The sequence below is a fragment of the Triturus cristatus genome, chromosome 1_1 (assembly GCF_964204655.1).
Source record: "Triturus cristatus chromosome 1_1, aTriCri1.1, whole genome shotgun sequence".
In the NCBI taxonomy this organism is placed as follows: domain Eukaryota; kingdom Metazoa; phylum Chordata; class Amphibia; order Caudata; family Salamandridae; genus Triturus; species Triturus cristatus.
Window position 1 is genome coordinate 1,222,288,135 of NC_140579.1, and position 20,539 is coordinate 1,222,308,673.

At 46.2% G+C, this 20,539-nt stretch overlaps 1 protein-coding gene across 2 annotated transcripts in view; it reads right to left on the reverse strand.

Annotated features, from left to right (window-relative positions):
* LOC146871859 (guanine nucleotide-binding protein G(i) subunit alpha-3-like) overlaps positions 1 to 20,539 on the reverse strand; it is a 481,263-nt gene that overhangs the window by 268,989 nt on the left and 191,735 nt on the right. For both annotated transcript variants that reach the window (XM_085651998.1, XM_085652007.1), the window contains 2 exons: positions 13,520 to 13,562; positions 13,132 to 13,273 (listed from right to left, as the gene is read on the reverse strand). In XM_085651998.1, coding sequence (XP_085508124.1) covers positions 13,132 to 13,273; positions 13,520 to 13,562 — 185 coding nt within the window. The remainder of the gene's footprint in view (positions 1 to 13,131; positions 13,274 to 13,519; positions 13,563 to 20,539) is intronic.

Below are 20,539 nucleotides of genomic sequence, written 5' to 3' on the forward strand. Positions count from 1 at the left end.
AAACCCCGCGCCGCGCAAGAACTAATAACATAGCAATCATTTTGCTGGAGCCATTTGGACAGAATTCGACGAAGCCTAAAAGGCAAAGCAGAGGGTCAGGTTTGAACGGAGAGGAGGTGATCTCAGAAATGACAGCGCATACCTCGCGCCAGTAAGCAGAGACCATGGGGCATAGCCAGGCGAGGAGAGAAAAGTCGGCCGCGGGCGCTAAGCAGCGCAGGCACCTGTTGCTAGCAATGAGTCCCATTTTGTGTAATTGTACAGGGGTCCGGTAGAGCCTGTGCAAATGTTTAAAGTGAATAAGGCGCAGACGATAGTTGGGGGAGAGGCGTTTGATCTGAGTGCAGCAGTATAGCCAGTCAGCCTGGGAAATTTCGATGCCTTGGTCCACCTCCCACACCAAGCGCGCCCCGTCAGTAGAGATGGAAGAAGCTGCCAGTGTGGAAGCGTACATTTTGGTGACCAGTTTCTTAGGGAAAAGGGATGTGTAAAGAAAATTGGCCATTGAGGGGGGAGGCTGGGGAAAAGAGGGATGAAGCTTCTTGCAGACCGCCCGGAGCTGATAATAAAGCAAAGTGTCCAAAGGGCCAGAATCAGTAGCAAGTGTATAGAATGTGTTCTCAGGATAGAGATCAGACATGGTGGAGAGCCCGAGACGAGTGGCGTGTTTCGCCATCCCCGAAGATTGAAGAGGAGGGAAGGCCGGGTAGTGAGCAATGGGCATCGCAGCTGCAGAGAGCATGTCTGAACCTGAAAATTTCTGGAGCCCATCCCAAGCCCAGCGCAGGGTCTCGACCATATCTACCTCAACGCGCGGAGGCCTCGCCGGAGCAAACAGGGCGGTGGTGAGTGGCCACGGGGCAGCCAGGTCAGTCTCAACCGCGACGTGAGGCTAGAACGGAGTGGGGTTAAGCCAGAAGTGGAGAAAGCTGGCCTGGGCGCTGAGGGCATAGAGTTTGAGGTCAGGGGCAGCGAGACCAACGCGCGACATAGGAAGAGTTAAGATATAATATGCAATCCTGGGTTGACTGCCAGCCCAAATTAGAGTGATCACTATGGAGGGGAGTTTACGAAAAAAAAGTGAGCGGTGAGGGGGATAGCTGGTGTCCGGAGTTCAGGGGTGAATTTGTGCATCCATAAAAGCGGTTTGCATGGCATTGGACTTTCCTGAGCATTAACATGACTCTGTGGGCTAAGTTTTTATTGTGAGTTTGGACACCAGTATATTACAGTTGACGTTTGACTTTTTGGTGCCTGTTGAACACTTTGCATGTGAATACTATGAGGCATTATGGGACTAGCAGTCCCGCTTGTTTTGACATGCTGCTCACGGGTCGTCGACGTCAGGGTTTCACATCACACGTTAGGTGTCCTATTTCTTTTGTCAGTCTGATGGTGCTTTCAACCTTTGGCCCCATTTGTGGCTGCATGTGTATATTTAACTCTACACTGACCAGCCTTGCCTTTCATTCCAACCGCGAGTGAGATTTACGAGTGAGATTTACGGGCCCCGCCTCGAGTGGTTTAAAGGTCATCAAAGGGATTGAGTGTATTCATTTTTATCTCACTGGCGCTTTATGTTTACACAGCATGCTTCTTGTTTTTGAGTGTTACAAGAAAGAGGTTTGCGCAATTCTTTTTAATATGAGACAATTATAGTAGATGTTCTATCACATTGAAGAAAAGATACATTTCCAATACGTCAATTGTATTATTGTGCATGTATATTTTAGTGGTCTGACGATGCCTTATGCATGTAATTGATTTATATTATTGCACTTGCGTTTTTATTTATTGTTTTCAGTTACTTTTGTGACCACTAACTATATCTAGGTTATTATATGTGAATGCATTAGCGTGCACTTTTTCGTAGTATGTACCTTTTTTAATTAGAAACATGAAATGTTTTATATGTCTATGATGGTGACATTGCATAAATGGTTACAGAAAAATGGCGCTCACTAGATTGATAAAGGCTGCTGTGACAGCCGAAACGCGTCTCTCCTGTTTGCCGGGTGGGAGAAGGCCCTATGTAATAAAGATGCCTTTGACCCAGAAAAAAAAAAAAAAAAAAAAAAGACACAGCTTATCACTTCACAGGTAGTTAAGAGAGGCATACTTTTGACTTTGTTTTGTCCCTGTATGTAGGTGCATGCACTGTAAGAGTCAGATGTGTAGGTCTGTTCCATTATTTAAACAAATCTAAACATCAATATTTTATTTCTTTTATAGTGCTACTCATCCCAATGCAGGGTGTCAGCTCTTTACGTAAAATACAGTAACAATAAGTCATGTAAGTGTGTAAATCAATATACAAGATGCGTTAAATATGGCAATGAGGGTTACAAGGTGAAGGAATCACATGACCTTCATAGCTCACTGTGCTACATTAGAAGGATTACAATTTATGAACTGCAAGTAACAAAAGGATGGCTTGTTAAAAGCAGTAACCCACCCACCTATCAACATAAAATAAAAATTATTTATCCACGCCGTCAGCGGTTTCAGCTAACAAGCCCCACGAAGCATTCGGTTCAAATCTGGCACGATGTTACTAATTTTCTTGGGTGGAAAAACAGACTAACATTAGCCACCCCTCTTTGGGATTCAGAGAAGTTGGGCGACCTGTGGAGGACGAAGGGGTTCGATAAGTGGGACCTTATTGGGATCTCCGCGATTAAAGATGTTTGGGGAAGGGGGGAAATTAAGTCCTTCAGCGCGCTTCAGAGTGAATATGATTTAGCGGATACTGAGCGCTTTCACTATATACAGGTCTCACATTCACTTCAGTCTTCATTGCCTAGAGGAGCCGATCCCCCGGAGGCCTTCCCCTTGGAGGACAGAGTCTTAGATGGATACCTCCCAGATAAAACGATATGATTAATATACAAAAAGTCAATCAACCACATGGCAGACCCCCTCACACGATTGCGAGATAAGTGAGTGCAGGATGGGGTAGAGCTTGACGATGAAGCTTGTCAGGCAGCGGTTTCCTCCCCCAAAGTGGTGGCCATCCCGGCACGTTTGCGACTGGTTCAGCTAAAGATCCTCCATAGAACCTACATAACAGGACCTAGATTAGTGCACATGGGGTGGTCGGATGCAGGGGAATGCAGACGGCGATGTGGCCTTACCGGAACATTTATGCACATCATCTGGGAATGCTCACATATCAACCTCTTTTGGCGTCAGGTGAATGACAATTAACAAAGTATTACATGTCTCCCTCCACCCCGAGGTGGGACGGTGCCTCCTGAACATCTGGGAGCCCACGGACTTAAACACTTCACAGACCCAGTGGGCCACTCTGGGGTACATGCTGGCAAAACGAAATATCGCTCAACTGTGGGGGGCAGCTCACCCACCCACATTGGAAGGTTGGGAGAAAAATCTCGATTGGTGTATGTTTAGAGAAAAGACAGTATCTGGCAAGAGGGTGCCCTAGGAAGTGGTCACTTATTTGGAACCCATGGAACACTTTTAGAGGAGAGATCTGCGCACCACCTCGAAATGTTGATCATGATGATCCTATTTTGCCGTGATGTTCCTCTCATATGTACTGTCTGTATATACTTCCATTCATACATTGTGCGAAGTGTTAACAGCATGGCTCCACTGTACTGTACCATTCACCGGTCATTGTTTAATAAAAAAGAATGGTAAAAAAAAATAATTAGTTATCCGCATGTTAGTTACATAATGTTCTTTGCAGGAGATACATTAACCTTCTATACCACTCCGAATCAAATCTGGGACTAGAAAACCCAGATTACTCCAGCAAAAGTGTTAACCTCCAGAGTTATCTTATTATTATTATTATTCACTGAGATTTTCTGGGCCCACAGATCTTTGCAGCAGATGCCTTAACCCCATACGATATTTTAAAATGCAGACTTAGCAGCCAACTAAGTTGAACAAATCTACTGCCATGTTTCTCGTTTTTGCCAATTTCTTTGTGGCAGATGTTTTTTTTTTTTTTTAAACAAAAGAAACATATTAGTTAAGTCCCAGATTTTGCGTTGGGGTTGTGCCACATTTTTGGCACAACCCGATGCAAAATCTAATTTTCTTAATATCATAATGCGCTTAAATGTACTCATTATAGACCTGCTCAACATATGTGTGAGGTCCTAATATCGGATGCCACTTCTTGTGAGGTCATTCCCTGTGAGGCCACATGCGGTGTAATGTGCTGTAATGTCACACGCCAGGATGTCAACATGCATACTGCCTAACTTGGTTGGGCTCCCCATGTCTTTTTTTAGGACTTGTGCCCATGACGGAAGCAGAACGTTAGATTATGTGGTCTCTCTGGATCGTGGAGTGGGAGCAGCCTAGGGGCTGGCTATGCCAGAGGTCCTAGATAAAATGCATTCACACTATACGACAGACTGTATCCAGTAGATAAAACTGTGTGCCCAAATAGATTAGTTAAAAATTAGCACATAAATGATGCATATTTCAAGGATTCTTAACAAGTGCTATTGGTTCCATGTTTGAAAGAGGGGCAGCAGAGTTCTCCGGTCCTGTACAGAGAAGCACACTAGTCAGATGTATTTTACTTTCATCAAGTTTTGGATTCATTTATAGAAAGAACAAATGTGCATCAACGATCACGTGCAACTGAAGCGTAAATACATTTTTTAGAAATGTACATGATCGAGAAATGTAGCTCAAATACAAATGTATTATGAATGTATAGTCACTGAAGAATATAAGACGCAAGCTTGTAATCGATTGGAGGGTTCCCAGCAGGGTTCGTCTATGGGTCAGAAATTTAAGTATGAAGTTTAAAAGAGTTAAGAGGCAATATGAACATCGTTTAAAAATATTGTATGTACCATTTTTTGCTTGGGCTTCAGGACAAATTCTCCTAATCAAATTGAGTGAGGCTGCTTAAGGCTCTATGATGCCATCCCAGTCATTACCTATCAGCAATAAACAGTACTTATGCGGCAAGGAGGGACCCAATTGTGCGGTGGGGAGCAACAAGAAAAGCAAATTACAGACCGTAAAAGCACATTTTATGGCAGTATTACTACATTACGTTTGCCATTTTTTACACACGTTAACACTATCTGGGCAAAAAGGTAGTTTCATTATTATCAGTTTAACTAAACAGAACATTCAGCAGCTAAAAGAAGCCCAGCTCAACAGGAGTGGCAGTGCATTTAGTAGTAACTTTCAATCTGTCTGAGCTAGAAAGAAGTTTGTGTTAAAGTCGGCAAAATATAAAGAATATGAAGGGGATTTGTGGCAAGTGCAGCAAATCCACAACTGAGTGTAAAAAGTGGCGGCTCCAGAATCACATAATTCTAGTGGCTATGCCCATTTGGTTCAATAATACTTGAATACACACAGGTCCTCTTTGGTGGAACAAATGGCACGGTGTTCAATGGCTTTGCAGCAGGGGTCTCCAACGAGTAGCTCGGGAGCTACTGGTAGCTCACCAGCACCCTCAAAGTAGCTCTCAGAGGTGAAGCTAAGCCAATCTCAGTCTGTGCACAATAAACAAAGCAGCAATGCTCATTTCAAGACCGTTAGAGTGACGACCAGCCAAATCAATGACAGGGTCTTATGATAACACTCAAACATGCACTGTGTTGGCTTATGGGGTGTGCCAAATGACCATCTGTACCAACTTTAAATCTAACTGAGTCACAACGAGATTGACCATGTTATATGTACTGGTCGATCAGTTGCACCACATGTGCAAACAATGCACCAGCAAAGAAGAGTGCCAGCAGTTACCAGTGCTGTCCAATTAAACTGTGTGACTGCAGTACCAAAGTGAAAATGTGTTAGTTGGGAGCATGATTAGCCCAGGAGCTGATCAGAGCAGGGTATGGATCCAGGGTAGAGACAATTAAGAGCCTTATCTGCATTTATTTATGTGTTTGTCTGACATTGTGACCCTCCCGAATAAACAGTGTTGTTTCTCGGAAGCCACGTCTAAAGTCAAGGGTTTTATCTTTGGTGCGATTGTGTCAGTGCATGGCATAATAGTGCCAATTGCATAATAATGGCCATCCTTGGTCACCTTTTGTCAAGCTAGACTATACTGGCTACCACAATTCACATATTAAGAGCATGACCGGCATACTTTTAGCCATCTCTAGCAGAATGGTGACCGCTTCTTGCATAATAATGGCCATGACTGGTATAGGATGGGGACCCTGGATGGTCTGGCGTCCAGTCTTAGCATAGTGGTAGCTTTGGGATAATTGTGGTTTTAATATTATCATAACACAGGCATTCTTTTTGTTATGGTGAGCACTTATGGTCTATGATTGTAATAGCGGAGTATTTGAAGCTGAATCTGTCCATGTGAGGAATTTTTACATGGTAGTGCTCGATAAAAATTATTTATTTATGTTTGGGCACCTTGTTTTTTTTTTTTATTATTTTTTTTTAATGAAAACTGTTTTTTGAAGACAAACATTTTATTTTTTCTGCAAACGGTTTTGTTCTGGAAAATTGAGTTTGCTTGCCAAAAAGAGAAAGGTGGTATTTGAGGGAAAATATGTCCATTTTTAATAATTCATATGCTAACAAAGACAAAATATTGCAATGCTAAAACACATTAAATTTGATAGCCTATTGACAGAGTGTGAGTTGAGGAGACTTACCGCTATGGTTATGTCCTTGGTGCCACAAGGCATGTGAAGATTCAAATTTTAATTCATTACTTGGAGGCTTTTAATATGAATTAACATTTTCCTGGCATTTCAATTGGTCACCTTGCCTGTAATGCTTATTGATCACTATTGGTAGTCCTGTTTATGACGATCATAGTGTAATATGAACATGTTTTGTCACTATATTACAGAGATAAAATATGATAGTAGCTCTGCAAGTCTTCCCTTGAGCAGAAGTAGCTCTCACAAAAGAAAAGGTGGGAGACCCCTGCTTTGCAGGGTCTGAAAGATGTGTCAATGTATCGAGTCTCCTGCCTTGGGAAGGGAAGTGATAAGCTGAAGTCTACGACTAGGTACAGATGGCCTTCGAGAATTAAACCAGTCAGTTACATGCAAAATTAGCAATGCCTCCCAGTACATAGAGATAGAGTACGGATTTAGCAATACAGTCTGTGGACAGATGGTAACTGGAAAGATGCACCTCACCTCTGTGCATAAGCACCCTACTACTGGCCACAAACTGAACTACCATGTTGACCACCTACAGAACAGATCACCGTACAACAGTAGAAGCAAATCTATTTGCCCTCACTAGCCACATTCAAAACTGGCACACCAACACGTATGGAAATGCACTTTGAATTCGACGCAATTAAAATCTACACACTTGGGAAGAGAAGATTGGGGTACCTGCAGGATAATTACAAGAACATTTTAAGAATGATGGTATGGATATTAAACTCAAAACTGCCAATCTTCTATAGGGGACATGCCTCTAGCCAAACATCTCTCCGCCTCAAGTGAGAAACTCTAAAATGATCTGGTACAAAAGCAACAAGCATTTGCAATGCAATCAGTCTCGCCTTTGGGATATATATCCCCTCTCAAAAGGGCATAAGAAGAATCATCCCAGTGAAAACCCCGAATATATTTCAATGTGGGTGGCCAATGTCAAAACCCTTGCCTACTATTGTAATCTGTGAGATTAACAAAATACCAGTCTCTATCCTGCAACACATTGTAATAACAACCAGCTGTTAAAAGCTTACTAGCTATAACGTGTTTTTCACAATTAATAAACTAGACCAACTTCGTCATAATGTTTCATAATTGTTGGACTTGGCCCTTTTTCCCTGAATTTTTTCGTTTTTTTAATGCATGTTGGATCAAATAACCAGTGTTAAGGTGCAGGTGCTCCCTTCTCCCAAGATGGCTGTCACAGGCCCCTGCTACTGCAGAGTGGTCTTTCTAGTAGCACCCTAGCTGCCAGGAGCTGGCTGGAACCCCACAACAATGTTGCGACACCAGCCCGCCTTTTTTGTCCCATAGGTAGAATGGGGAAGCTCCTGGAATGTGCTGGAACCTTCTAGAAGGGAGGTGGGGTTTTTACTTTTGCCGCCTGGGATAGAGGTCACCTGACCTAGGGATACTTAACAGAGGGAGGGAACTTTTTCTAGTTAGTTGGCCAGTGGGGTAAAGCAGAGCTGGAGAATCCACGCAGGAGTTTTAGGCGGTAGGGCCTAGCCAGGGACTTATGCCTCTGAGAGTGACAGGATTTAGGTGCTGCCTCTTAAGTGAGTGAGGGATCCTGTAAAGCCCACTGATCTTGCCCAGCAGTAGGAAGACCCAGGGAACCTCTGCCCAGCCTGACTAGGAAGGACCTAGTCGCCAACTCAATCCCTACCCCCCAGGAACAGCACCCCCCCCCAAGGGCGCCGGAAACATCTGCGCCATCAGGACTTCAGGTCACCCCTGAATGCTGAGACCTCATGTCACGACTGCATGCTGAACCTGAATGCTGAGACTTCAGGTCGAACCTGAACACTGAAACTTTATGCTAAAGCTGATTGCGGAACAGCTGGGGATCAACCAGGTACTAGCGCTGAGACCCCTGCGCTCCTTGACCTGGCCTGGGATCCCCTGCATCAATCCCCGTTGAGCGCGGAGCTCTCCCGCCTAATTTGACCCCCCCCCCCTTTGTGTGCGGGGACCAGAGCGCGCTCACCGCCACGGCCCGGAAGCCTGAAGTGTGCATCATCACCACAGCGTGGCCCGCGGAGAAGTCCGGGGCCCCGTCGCTGCCGTGGCAGTTGCATGCGGAGGTGTGTAAGGTCGTGGCCGGCCCCGTTGCGGAAGGATCTACTGCCGAGTCCGGAGCTGGGTCGGACGCCTCCAGACGTCGAGATCAAGGTAAGCCGGGAGGCTTGGGATGGACCCGGTGCGCCCCCTACAGACCAGGAGCGGCACCGCACCCCGACACCCGGATCCCCCCCTCCGTGGGAGCTCCCCCCGTTCACCCAAGACTTTGACACCCCGCCGAGGGATTGCCCCTCTCCCCCCGAGACTGTTGAGCAGCGTTGTGCCCCACGAACTGCACAGAAGTACTTGAAGCTTTATTAGTACGAGTAGCGCTATGTTCGCAGGCTTTGCTCTGCAGTGTTCAATGCTTAATTATTACGAGTAACGCTGTGTTGGTAGGCTTTGCTCTGAAGTGTTCAATGCTTAATTATTACCAGTAACGCTGTGTTGGTAGGCTTTGCTCTGAAGTGTTCGATGCTCAATTAGTACGAGTAACGCTATGTTCGCAGGCTCTGCTCACAAGGATTCACGGCACAATTATCACGAGTAGCGCTGGGTTCGTGAGCACGGTTCAAGAGTGTACAAGGCCTGACTGGTGCGAGTAGCGCGGTAACCGCCCACTGAGGCGCTAAGGGTACCAGGAGGGCGGGAAGCCCGCGAAGTCGGTCCTGAGCCCCTACTAGACCCCAGGTGTGGCGCTACGATTCCCCATCCGTACAACGGATGTCAAGGTCTACGAGTGTGGCCTAGGGCCCCAGGGGGAATTGCTGGTGAATATAGCACTGAGGTCACCAGGTACTGCCTACAGCACCGTTATGTATGATTGGTGCAACAGATGCTAACCTATGTGGAGAAGGCTATTTACCTCTAGTGAACTGCATTTACATCTAATGAATTGCATTTACCTCTAGTGAACTGCATTTACATCTAATGAATTGCATTCACCTCTAGTGAACTGCATTTACATCTAATGAATTGCATTTACATATAGTGAACTGCATCTACATCTAATGAATTGCATTTACATATAATGAACTGTATTTACGCCTATCTGCTTAGATAAACTTGAGTTGTTTGCATAAACCCTACTGTGTGGCGTCCCTTATTGTGTGCGTTCCCTGCTTCAGAGGATGTGTGTGTTGTATGGTCGCTTTACACATAAGCCTTTGGGTGCCCAACCGCTCGAGTCACGTTACCCCCTTAGGGCTTGGTGACCCCAGGTCTTACAATAATAATCACCAAACCTGTGGCATCTGACAATGTTTCTGTGCACCAAATAGGCATATAGTTTGTCACAATAACCAAATGAGGCCTATAGTTTTGAGAATAAGCTTTTTCACAAGACAACCATGAGACACAGTCACATAATTAGAAAGGTGTACAAAATTACCTTTGGCTTAACACAAAATCTCTCTCCTAAAATGGCCTAACAAGGCTTCTCACTGAGTAAAACTTCTGAGTCTTATTTACAAGAAATGATGCAGTCGGACACTGCTATGACACAATGCCAGTTCTTTTTTTGCACTGATGTTCCTTCCTCCTACCCGGTTTCACAGAGCCTAGAGCAGCATGCATTCTGCACGTCACATTCAAGACGTTTTAATATACAAACATAAAATAGCACTGCAAAGATGGCAGTCAAACTATGGTTTTCTGTTGCCACTGGTGCTGGATAGAGGGTCCACAACATCTTTGTGTTTTACAACGCATCCATAATCCCAAATGGATAGGGACAAAAGATGCTGTGGTGAAGACAGTAGCCACCGGACAGAGAACAATCGTTGGTGAGACAGAACGAGTGTGTGATATTGTACATAAGGACCAACTTCTCCCTGCAGCTGTGGGGAAAAAAGATTAGACTTAGAAATAGTGTCTGGTATGTAAGTATTTGAATCACACCAGAGGCCCTGGGTCTGGAGACACTGCAAAGGGGCCCCTTAAGTGAACTCCAACATGTCCTCTAGAATGGAGTGTTTGTGTCCTAAAATGGCACTGCTTTGAAAAGATCACAGTATTGTGTTCTCGGATAGCTTGGAGGGGCGTTGTGTAGATCCCAATATCTTTAGGTGTGGGGATATGGGCATGACACAAGACAATTCTCTGATTAAGGCTGTGACAGTCCATGTGAACTGGAGCTCGATTTGGTCCCACTCAAATTTTGTTTACTGGAGGACCTAGTGACAAAGTGGATGTGCAAAACGGGGGCAAAACAGACCATTATAAAATGACAGCATGATGGGCTGGAAAAAACGCACAGCACTTTGATAAACAGAATTAGAGTTACATTCAGTGGAGCAGAAGTAATTTTGCACCTCGCAAGAGTGTAACATTTTATATACAGCGCAGTTGCGAACTGGGTTAGAAAATAGGCCCCGGGAGCCCAAAAAATTGCCCTAGTTTGTGCATTTGATAGTAAAAAACATAGGCCCACATTTGTAAATCGTGCAACTCTGAACTTTTTAAGACATGCTGACTCTGATCTCCGAGGAATGGCAATGTTCACATTTGTGCTTTCTGCAAGTATTATTTGAGGTAATATTAGGGAATTTAGCAGTAGAATTCATCATCTTCCCTCTCAGATCTATTTAACAACGTGAGACACCGTGGAAGCATTCTAGAAAGATATTTTTGTGAACCATTCCTTAGCCCTAACCGAAGAAGCATGGATTAGGTACCAGCCCGTCAACTCATGGCGGAGTGGAGAAAGTCACAGCGGAAGTGGTGTAACTAGTGCTTGTGACGCCTGTGGCAATCCCTCTGATTGCCGTCGGGGCCGGTGACAGGGTGTGCTGCCGAAGTATTGGGGGGGGGGGGGGGGTGGTGGACGTTGATTGAGGGGGGGGTAAAGGTTAGAGACGACGAGCGGGGGCGAGAGGGTATGTGGGTTGGTTAACAAGGACTACGGGGTAGGGGGAAAAAAAAACTGCTTTGCTGCCACTCAGTCCTGTTGGGACCTAATGTGAAATGTCCTAAACAGCGTGCCGAACACGGTGTCACAGTGACAATCTGCTTCCTCCAGGCCCACCCACCTCCTCCTCAGCCGCAGCTAGGCCCTGTGCTGGATCCTAATCTGCTCTGCCGCAGTCTCCGAGTCTCGGGCCACGCACCACTGCCCTCCAAAAAGTGCCGTCTGAGCTGGTACACCCCCTCTGCCCCCCAGCTATGCCACTGCACAGCTACCTAAAAGTGAAAGTCCTTGGGAAAAAAAGGCATGGCTGACTCACCTGGTATCGGAGTACATCGGGGGATGCAGCGCAGGATCACCGGAGAGCGGCCAGGCCAGCAAGGACCTCCGCTGCTTCCAGAGGGCAGGGCAGCTTATGGGAGCGCGGTGAATAAAGGCAAGCCACGCCCCCACCCCACCAGTGTCTACCCGGCCAAGTGATCGCGTCCCGGGGTAACAAAGAATGCCTGCAGCGGCCCGAGTCTGCACAGCCCATACATTTCCTCAGTCCGGTGGGCACAAGCGGAGATTCGGACCGGATAAGTTAGGCCGCAAACAGGTTCAAGCCGCGGCCCCGCCCATGGAAGCAGGACTGAGCCAGGAGAACCAGGAAGCGGGGCCGTACATCAAAGAAAGCAGTGGCCCGCTCACAAGGGAAACTAGGTGTTTTGCAAGGGGCAGTGCGCTGTCAGAACAAGACGCACAGGAAGAAAACTCGAACTAAGTCCTGAGTTAAACGTTTGTGTCTGTTCTGCAAAGCGCCCCAGCTGCGGCCCATCCCATGCCAGGGACAGGCAGAGGCGGGAGCATGGGAGAGGACTGCACGAGGGAGCCAATGAGATGGCATGTGGAGCTCTTCCGTGGCACAGGCTGCAAGCCAAACGGATTGTGACTCACGCGTCCAAGAAGAAAAAGCGTCACAACATCTGAGCACGATGCAGGAAGCACAGCGCTCCACACAAACGTAAATAACCATTGTACAAATAAATAAAGGTGCGGACACGCTGTGTTGGGAGGTGGGAGGGGTCTGCTTTGGAGGAAAGGCAATAAAGAAGGCAAAGCAGCCATCACGCTGCTCGAGTACATTAACACGAGAAAGGAAAGGCAGCCATCAGCTGAGCGCCAACGCTGCTCGAGGACAGCTAAAAACAAGCATCGATCTCTTATCTTTATGGGGCCATGTGTTAAGCCCCATAACGATAAGAAACTGCTTTGCAACAGCAGCAAAGCAGGTGAGCCAGTCCGGCTCGGAGAGAAAGGGCGTGAACAGAAAACCCTAATTTCCAATGGCAGGCCACCGTTTAGCATAAACGGTGACGCCAGCCAATGGAAATGAGGGGCGGGGCTTAAAGCTCTCTTCTGAAAGCCCTCTTCTGAAAGTCCTCTTACAAAATCTCTCACGGAGGCGGAGCAGGACTCTGCCCTGCAACGCCACGCGAGACCTAAAAAGGAAGTAGTCAAGAAACGTACAGCTCTGGTCACATCCCCAAAATCGATCTTCAGTCTTCCCATTGCTCTTATGATGGCGATGATTGACTGGATGGTATTACTGTACACCACCACCTTGTACTGACGGCACTCCTCCTCCGAGTATCCATCTTCGTGTATGATCCTGCAACAGAATGAACACCACTTAGATCATGGTGGAAGAAGACAGAGAACATGAAGACTGCTATGACTGTGTTTGGAGGCTTTATGTGGAATGGGAATCTACACATCTGTTACTTATATGATGTGAATTCCTCAATATGTTGCTGTTTCTACAAGAGATGTAGCAGAAGTACAAACTAAGTTTACCGGTTTGCTCTGTAATGTGAAAAAGAAAACAAAATAGGCACATGGGGATTGATGCACTTACTTCATTTGCTTCACTATGGTGCTTTTTCCAGATTCTCCCGCACCTAAAAACAAGAAAAAAGCAGGTAAGAGCAAGTTCAATTAAGAGTCTACGACCCTGGATAGGAAGGCAGTGCTGACCTCCCCATGAAGCACTAATAATAATACTACTACTTGTAGAACAAATGGCTACTTCTTACAAAGTGTCCAAGCGCTAGGATGCGGCCATGGAAAACATTGCTTACTGAGAGAGAGAGAGAGAGAGAGAGAGAGAGAGAGAGAGAGAGAGAGAGAGATCGCCTATACTGTTACTTCCCCCCCCACCACCGTGCCCCTCCCTGAACCCCAAAGTCAACAACTGACAGGCTGTCATAGTTCAAAGCTTTGGCTGCAAAAAGAAACAAAAGGTGCAGTAACTCTCAACTAAAAGGGTGTACAGATCAAAACTACAATCCGACCAAGCAAGTGACTCAACAACTCAAGCCTAACCAACTCCAAAACAGGTGTGTTGCGATACGTTCATAATAGTATCCCACCCCCGGTAGGATCAGACCATTCAAATTAAGCAATGGTTTAAAGTTACGTCTCATTTTGGGGTGGGGAGGGGGTTAAATTATACTCCAATCTTTGGTTATTGTTAAATATATGGATTTCTTTGCTATTGATTCACACATGGAACAAGCAGCAGTACTTCAACTTCACTACCAACGGAGGGAAATGTCTTAGTGTAACTTGCTCCTCTGAGCAGTGTAAGGTGTGGAGGGAATTTCCCCTACACGTCAAGGAGAGCTCCTTTGGCAGTAATAAGTTAGCAACTGAACATGCGTTGGTAGAGTAATGTGTGGTTACAAATGACTGACAACTACTGGACACAAAGTGTGCCGTCCCTAAGAAGGCTCAGAGGGGGTTGTCATGGATTAGCTGAGCCCTTGGGATAAATTACAAGGTTTTATTTCAATGGAAAATTCAGAAATTGATACTGTACTATAAAGAGTTGTTTTATATTTTATCAGTATCTCAACAAAGGGGTACAAAGGAAAGTGGAATTCCTATTTGATAAATCTACTAGATATGTTGGTGTAGAGAACTACTCGGAAAATATTTGGTCTTGTGAAGGCAAGGATGCCAATCACAATCTGCACTTTATATGAAAGATTTCCATTTTGTACTGTGCGGAAGAGACACTAGTGGATTTTATGGATAATGGACGGCGACAATTGGAAATCTCTATCCACTTCAACTGAGACTACATAACCATTGCTCTAAGGCTCTTCCTCTCCAGAATGAGGAAAGGAGATATAGGAAGGTCGCAGCAGGGTGAGTGGACTCAAGATGGCAGGTCTGTAGCCATTAGTCACTTTGATCTGGCCCACCACCTTGCTCCCGGTGCCCTCATCACAAGGTGGATCTCGCAGGGAATGGGGACAGCAGGGGTGTGGTCGCAGCGATCTGCCCTTTAAAGAGGCAGGGCTTGGTCTCTTTGTTCCTGCGCTCTTCAAGGTGCCTCCGCCTCCAAGCAACATGATCCTGTAGTTCCTCTTCAGAGGCCTCTGTGCTGAGGAGTCCTCCTTTGTTCCCCACCCAGCCATCCCTCGTTTTATATTTTCTAGGATGTACACTGATGGAATCATGTTTTAACTTGTTTTTTTGCAAGTAATAATTTTTAACATGAGTTTTCTGCCTTTTGTAATATTGATGCTTGGTGAACTCTTTATTGGCAGGGGCACTTTTGGTCACCTTGGCATCTCATTAGAAATACATGGAATATCTGTTTCACATGGACCTCAAACGGGGTGTTTGCAGAATTTCACAACCTTTTACTGGGGGGTTGAGTTAGTTACTTACATGACTTTCACCAGTCTTCTATTACTCATAGTGGGTCTGTTGGTGTTCCCTTGGGGTGATGGAAAATTGCAGTCTTTGCCAAGGGACCAAGTTATAACCCATTCGCTCAGCCTATCTCTCTGGCGGGTGGTGGGGGTACCCAAGGTTGTCTGCTCTGCTCGGGGGGGGGGGGGGTATGGAACTCTAGCATAAGTTAATGGATCCTGGGTTTGCATAAGATCAGACTTCTTTAGCTCCAAGGTAGGGCCCGTATGGGCCGTGAAGGGGGACGATGAGGTAGGTGGGAAGTCAAGCCATGAGGTTACACAAATGTTTTAATGCACAGAAAAGGTCTGGGTTGGAGGTAACCTGATGACTTTTTGACTATGTATTTGGGAAAAGATGTTTGCACCATTTTGTAAATAACTGTGCCTACGTGACTTGTGTGAATTTGAGGAGTTAGTTTTGTTAATAAATATGGCCTGAGATTATAATCTTTAACCAACGGCTATTATTCAATGTTGGTGTTATCTTTGGGGGGTGGGGGGGGGGGGGGGTGCCTTGTGCCAGAGGCAAACAAAGTGTCCCCTCCATATAGTGTTGTGCATGAGTGTTTAATTTGTAAAAAAAGAAAAGTGCCAGGGTTAACGTCAGGAGGCCACTGCAGCTTGCACCACACTTTGCACCGGCCAGCGCTGCCAGTGATAGTAAGAACACAACTACTAATCATCCCACTAGTACAAGTGTGACAATTGGGGTTATTTCAGGTCCGAAAGCTAGAAGAATGGCTTGGGTGGCAGACAATAGTATTTCTGTATGTACATTGAATTAATAATTAACTGTTGTGGTAATTTCTAAATTAGTCAGACAGTGCCAGCTAGTGGCAGACTCTCACAAGCACCGGTGTTGACAATTAAGTGCTGGTATCAAGCGGAAACCACCAGCTCAAATTAAGCACTGTGCATGGCTTTCACCAGATGTCTTGAGATGCTTGCTGTTATGTCACATAGTTGGTACCAGTAAAATGACTGCTATTCCCAGCATTGCATGTCCTTTAATGTGTACAGAGATGAAAGACAGCAGAGTAAGCATTGCTTTCCGATGTCTTCCGGTCAATGAATATCTGCCATAGTTTATAATAAAAGCACACAAAGCCCGGGCAATTTTTACATGCCTAATCCAATATAATAGTGAATAACCAAAACCATTTTCAATGCTCAACACTTTGCCCATTGCCCATCTCAGTGAACCTCTGACATACAAAAACTCAAAGCTTCCCTCTACAGACACAAAGCCAAATATATGGCCTGGAGAGAAAACAATAAATTGTTTGCATTAGCACACAAAACCTTAAACAATTCATAGTTCTTTATTCAATAACTACACTCTGCCTTGCCAATCCCATAACCAAAAACTCGCTCCTTACCAAGTTAAATTGTACTCTTCAATCCACACATACCCCCTAGCATGCCCTAAAGATTTCACACCACACCATTAGGAGTGGGGTAAAAACAAGAACATCACAACATCACTACTCCAACACCCAACTGTATAACACAAACACCGAAATGCAATCATTGGCTCCACCCAAGCAAATTAAGATCAAACTACATTATCAATAAGCGCTCATTACATGGAACAGAGTGAACCCACACTTCACAATTATCAATAACCTCTCTGCAGTCATGTATGAAGCATACATCTAAGATCTCATCACCACAAATAACCTAGACACACTTTTATTAGAGAGATCCACTTCCCAACAACTACTGCCCACTTCCTCTATATCTAGTCCCACCAGAATGTGGCATCCAGCACACTGATCAGATAAACAGACGGTGGCACTGTGATCTTCCAACCTCATCACAGGCATGTATGTCACAGAAACAGCAATTTGTATGGAGGCGCTAGGTGGCGCACGAGCAAGATGGCTGCATTAGTGTGAGGATCCTGCCGCTCTGTCCACTAATCCGATAATTTATCCTGCCCAGGAGGTCCTGGCAAGCAATCCACTGTACCGGATTAAAGGGCGTGATCTGGCACTGTTTGTGGTGCCTCCTGAACATTGCCGCTTGCTGTCGAGGCTCCTTCAAGAGTACAGCGGTAGTGCAGCTTGGCACACCTGGATCCCCTGCGGGCGGAGCGTCTTACGAGAGCGCCATGGCGCCCACGTGGAGGCTGGGCTGTGTACCTAATGTAGCCAGGACTCGCAGTGTGGCGGAAAATAGGTGGTGTGTGCGCATCGATCCAGACCCCGAAAGCACCAGACACCTCCAGCACCTGTCCCCTACTGCGCTTCCCACTCCGCAACCGCGGCATACTGAGGGCTGCCGGTGCAGGTCGTTAATCACAGCACATGGACATGGCCCCTTTTCTACTCACAGGGCTTGTTTGAAATATCCCTGGCGGCACACATCAGCAAAATAAGGTTTCCGCGCACGGACCCGCCGTTACGGCACTTACCACAACCAGACAGTGCTATGGTGGATTCGCACCGCCATTGCTGACACATCGCGCTATCATCGACGCGGACGCCTGGAGCTCTGCAATGACTTTATATGACTCAAAGACATCCCGTGCTCCCGCTCACTGATCTGCATTGGGTCGATTACCTGCAATGACTGGGTTGTTTCAGCTATCCCCAAGCCCTCCCTCTGTGGGGAATAATTACGTATCTGAACGTGCCACTTGAGAACATTACAGTTTAAAATAACCTTCTCGCTGCTCCTGCGCTCCATTCAGTTTGTCATTTTACCCATGTATGCCTTCCTTGTACGCTGGAAGTGCGAGAACACAGTCGCTGCAGCATGACCGCACCCCGTGCACTGGCCGTTTTCAGCATATTGTGTTGAGCATGGAGTGAACGGAGTTGCCTTGGCTTGTATCAGACAGATTGTGTGCCCAACAGTAGGCCCCACACCGGAGCAAGGTAGCAGCGGCCTCGCCTACACTTGGGTGGTCTGCTTTTGGGAGCAGTCAAACACCGCCGACAATATCAGGGACACTGTCTCCAGCAGGCTGTCTGTAAGCCCGCTGGGGTGGCACTCACCTTCCATAATGAGCGCACGGAGGTAGCAGACTAACAACTTCACTATAGTTGCCCATAAAGTGGACTACGATCCACGGAATGGGGAAGGCAGATGCAAAACAAACTCGGCTAACATTTGAGGCCAAAAACGGATTCCATGCGCCACAAGAAACCCCTTAGGATGTTCGTGGGGTCGGTGCAGTTACAAGATGAAGACATGAAAGCACTCCTTGTGGTGAGGCAAAGCCTCGCCTCCATCGAAGGGAAAATGGAGGCCATGAACAATCGTATGGAGCCATTGTCCATAAACTGGCTAACCATGTTGAGCGCATCAAAGAGACTGCCACTCATCTCCGACACGGAAGATAAAACGTCGCAAATGCAAAAACAAATGGTGCAGATGGACAAACTCCTTAAAATAATTGCTGCCAAAAATGAAGACCTTGAAGCGCGCAGCAGACGAAACAATATCCGTGTTCTTGGCATACCAGAGAGCACCAATACCGGCCGGATGGAGGAGTTCATAGAAAGATTGCTACCCAAAACAATTGGCACTGAAGCACTGTCCTCTCAATTCATAGTGGAAAGGGTGAACCGCTCCCTAAGCCCAAAACCGCCGCCAGGAAGCACACCGCATCCCATCATTGAGAGAATACTCAATTATCACGACTGCGACGTGGCACTCAAAACAGCACATCAGAGGAGACACCTCACATTTGAGGGAACTGTATTCACCCCCCATCCGGACTTCACAGCCACTGTCCAGGAAGAAAAACGGAAATTCATTACTGCTAAGAACAAACTTCACCAGGCACAGATTTATTACCCTCTACTGTAACAGGCCCGATTGAGAGTGACGCATCAGGGCAAGCAATATTTTTGCACCATGGCAAGCAATATTTTTTCACCAATACGCAAGTAGACGACTTCTTGAAGCGCAAACGGCCTCATCATTCCTGCTCTACACAGGAACTGTTGCCGAGATAGTCTTCCCCGGCCGCAGACTAGCATTAACTTCACCTCTACTGTGAATTGTCTCGTGGGACTGGTGCGGCATTGCGCCTTCTGCTCTCCTCTTGACGGCCCACTCCATCTCCTGCTTTATGCTGGGACAATAGAAAATCGACACACAGACCCAGCAGGTAGCAGCGACTAAAGCAACAAGACCAGATAAGTGCCCTCCTGGGAATATATGACACTTTGCGCCGGGCACCCCTGCCCCCGATGAGTTTGTTTTCTCCAATACCCTGCAACTCAGAGGGGAGGGCGTAACTGTGCATATACCTAGATGTCCTCCCCAAGGGCGATCCCCCTTGCTGCAGATTAAAATGCAGATTGTTTCTGTTCTTTTTGGGTTATGTGGGTGGGGGAGGGATGGTTTATTCTGGCATGATTGGGATGCTACAGTGGGTGGGGGTGGGAAGGGATTTTTTAATGGGACAGGACGCAAAAAATTAGTCATGGAAGGCATCTTTATTGCATGTACTTTACCAACATTGCAGATAAAGATATCACACTCTACTTCATCTATTGGTATACAATGTTTCTTAAATGACCAGTTCGGACACTAGTCAGAACTTACACTTTCTTACGTGGAATGTCAGAGGATTAGGCGACCCATGCAAGAGTAGACGTGTACTGGCATACCTGGACCGTCATCACGTCCAGGTTGCATTGCTTCAAGAGACTCACTTGAACCCCCATCATAATATCTCATTTGCCTGTTAATGGGAAGATCACAGAATATTCTCCTCCTACTCTAGAGGGGCAGCCATACTTATAAAAAACAAAAAAAAAAAACGCACTTAATTTACTCCTCTGGATTGTTGCAGGATAAGCAAGGGCGCTACTGCATGGTTTGGGGTAGGTTAGGTGCAGTGTCCGTCACTCTAGTTTGCTGCTATGGACTCAATGTGGATGGACCCTGACTTTTTTGCCACACTTTGGGGGAAAATCCTGGAAATAGGCTCAACTCACCTAATCTGGGGAGGAGATTTTTACACTACTCTTAATCCAGCACTGGATTGATCCAACCCGACACCATATCACTATACAAGGTCACATAAAATGCTTCAGGACATTGTAGCGGACAATGGGCTGCTTGACGTATGGCGGTATGTTCACCCACACAAATCTGAAGAAACACATTACACAACTCTCCATGCATCTTTAGTTCGACTGGATTACTAT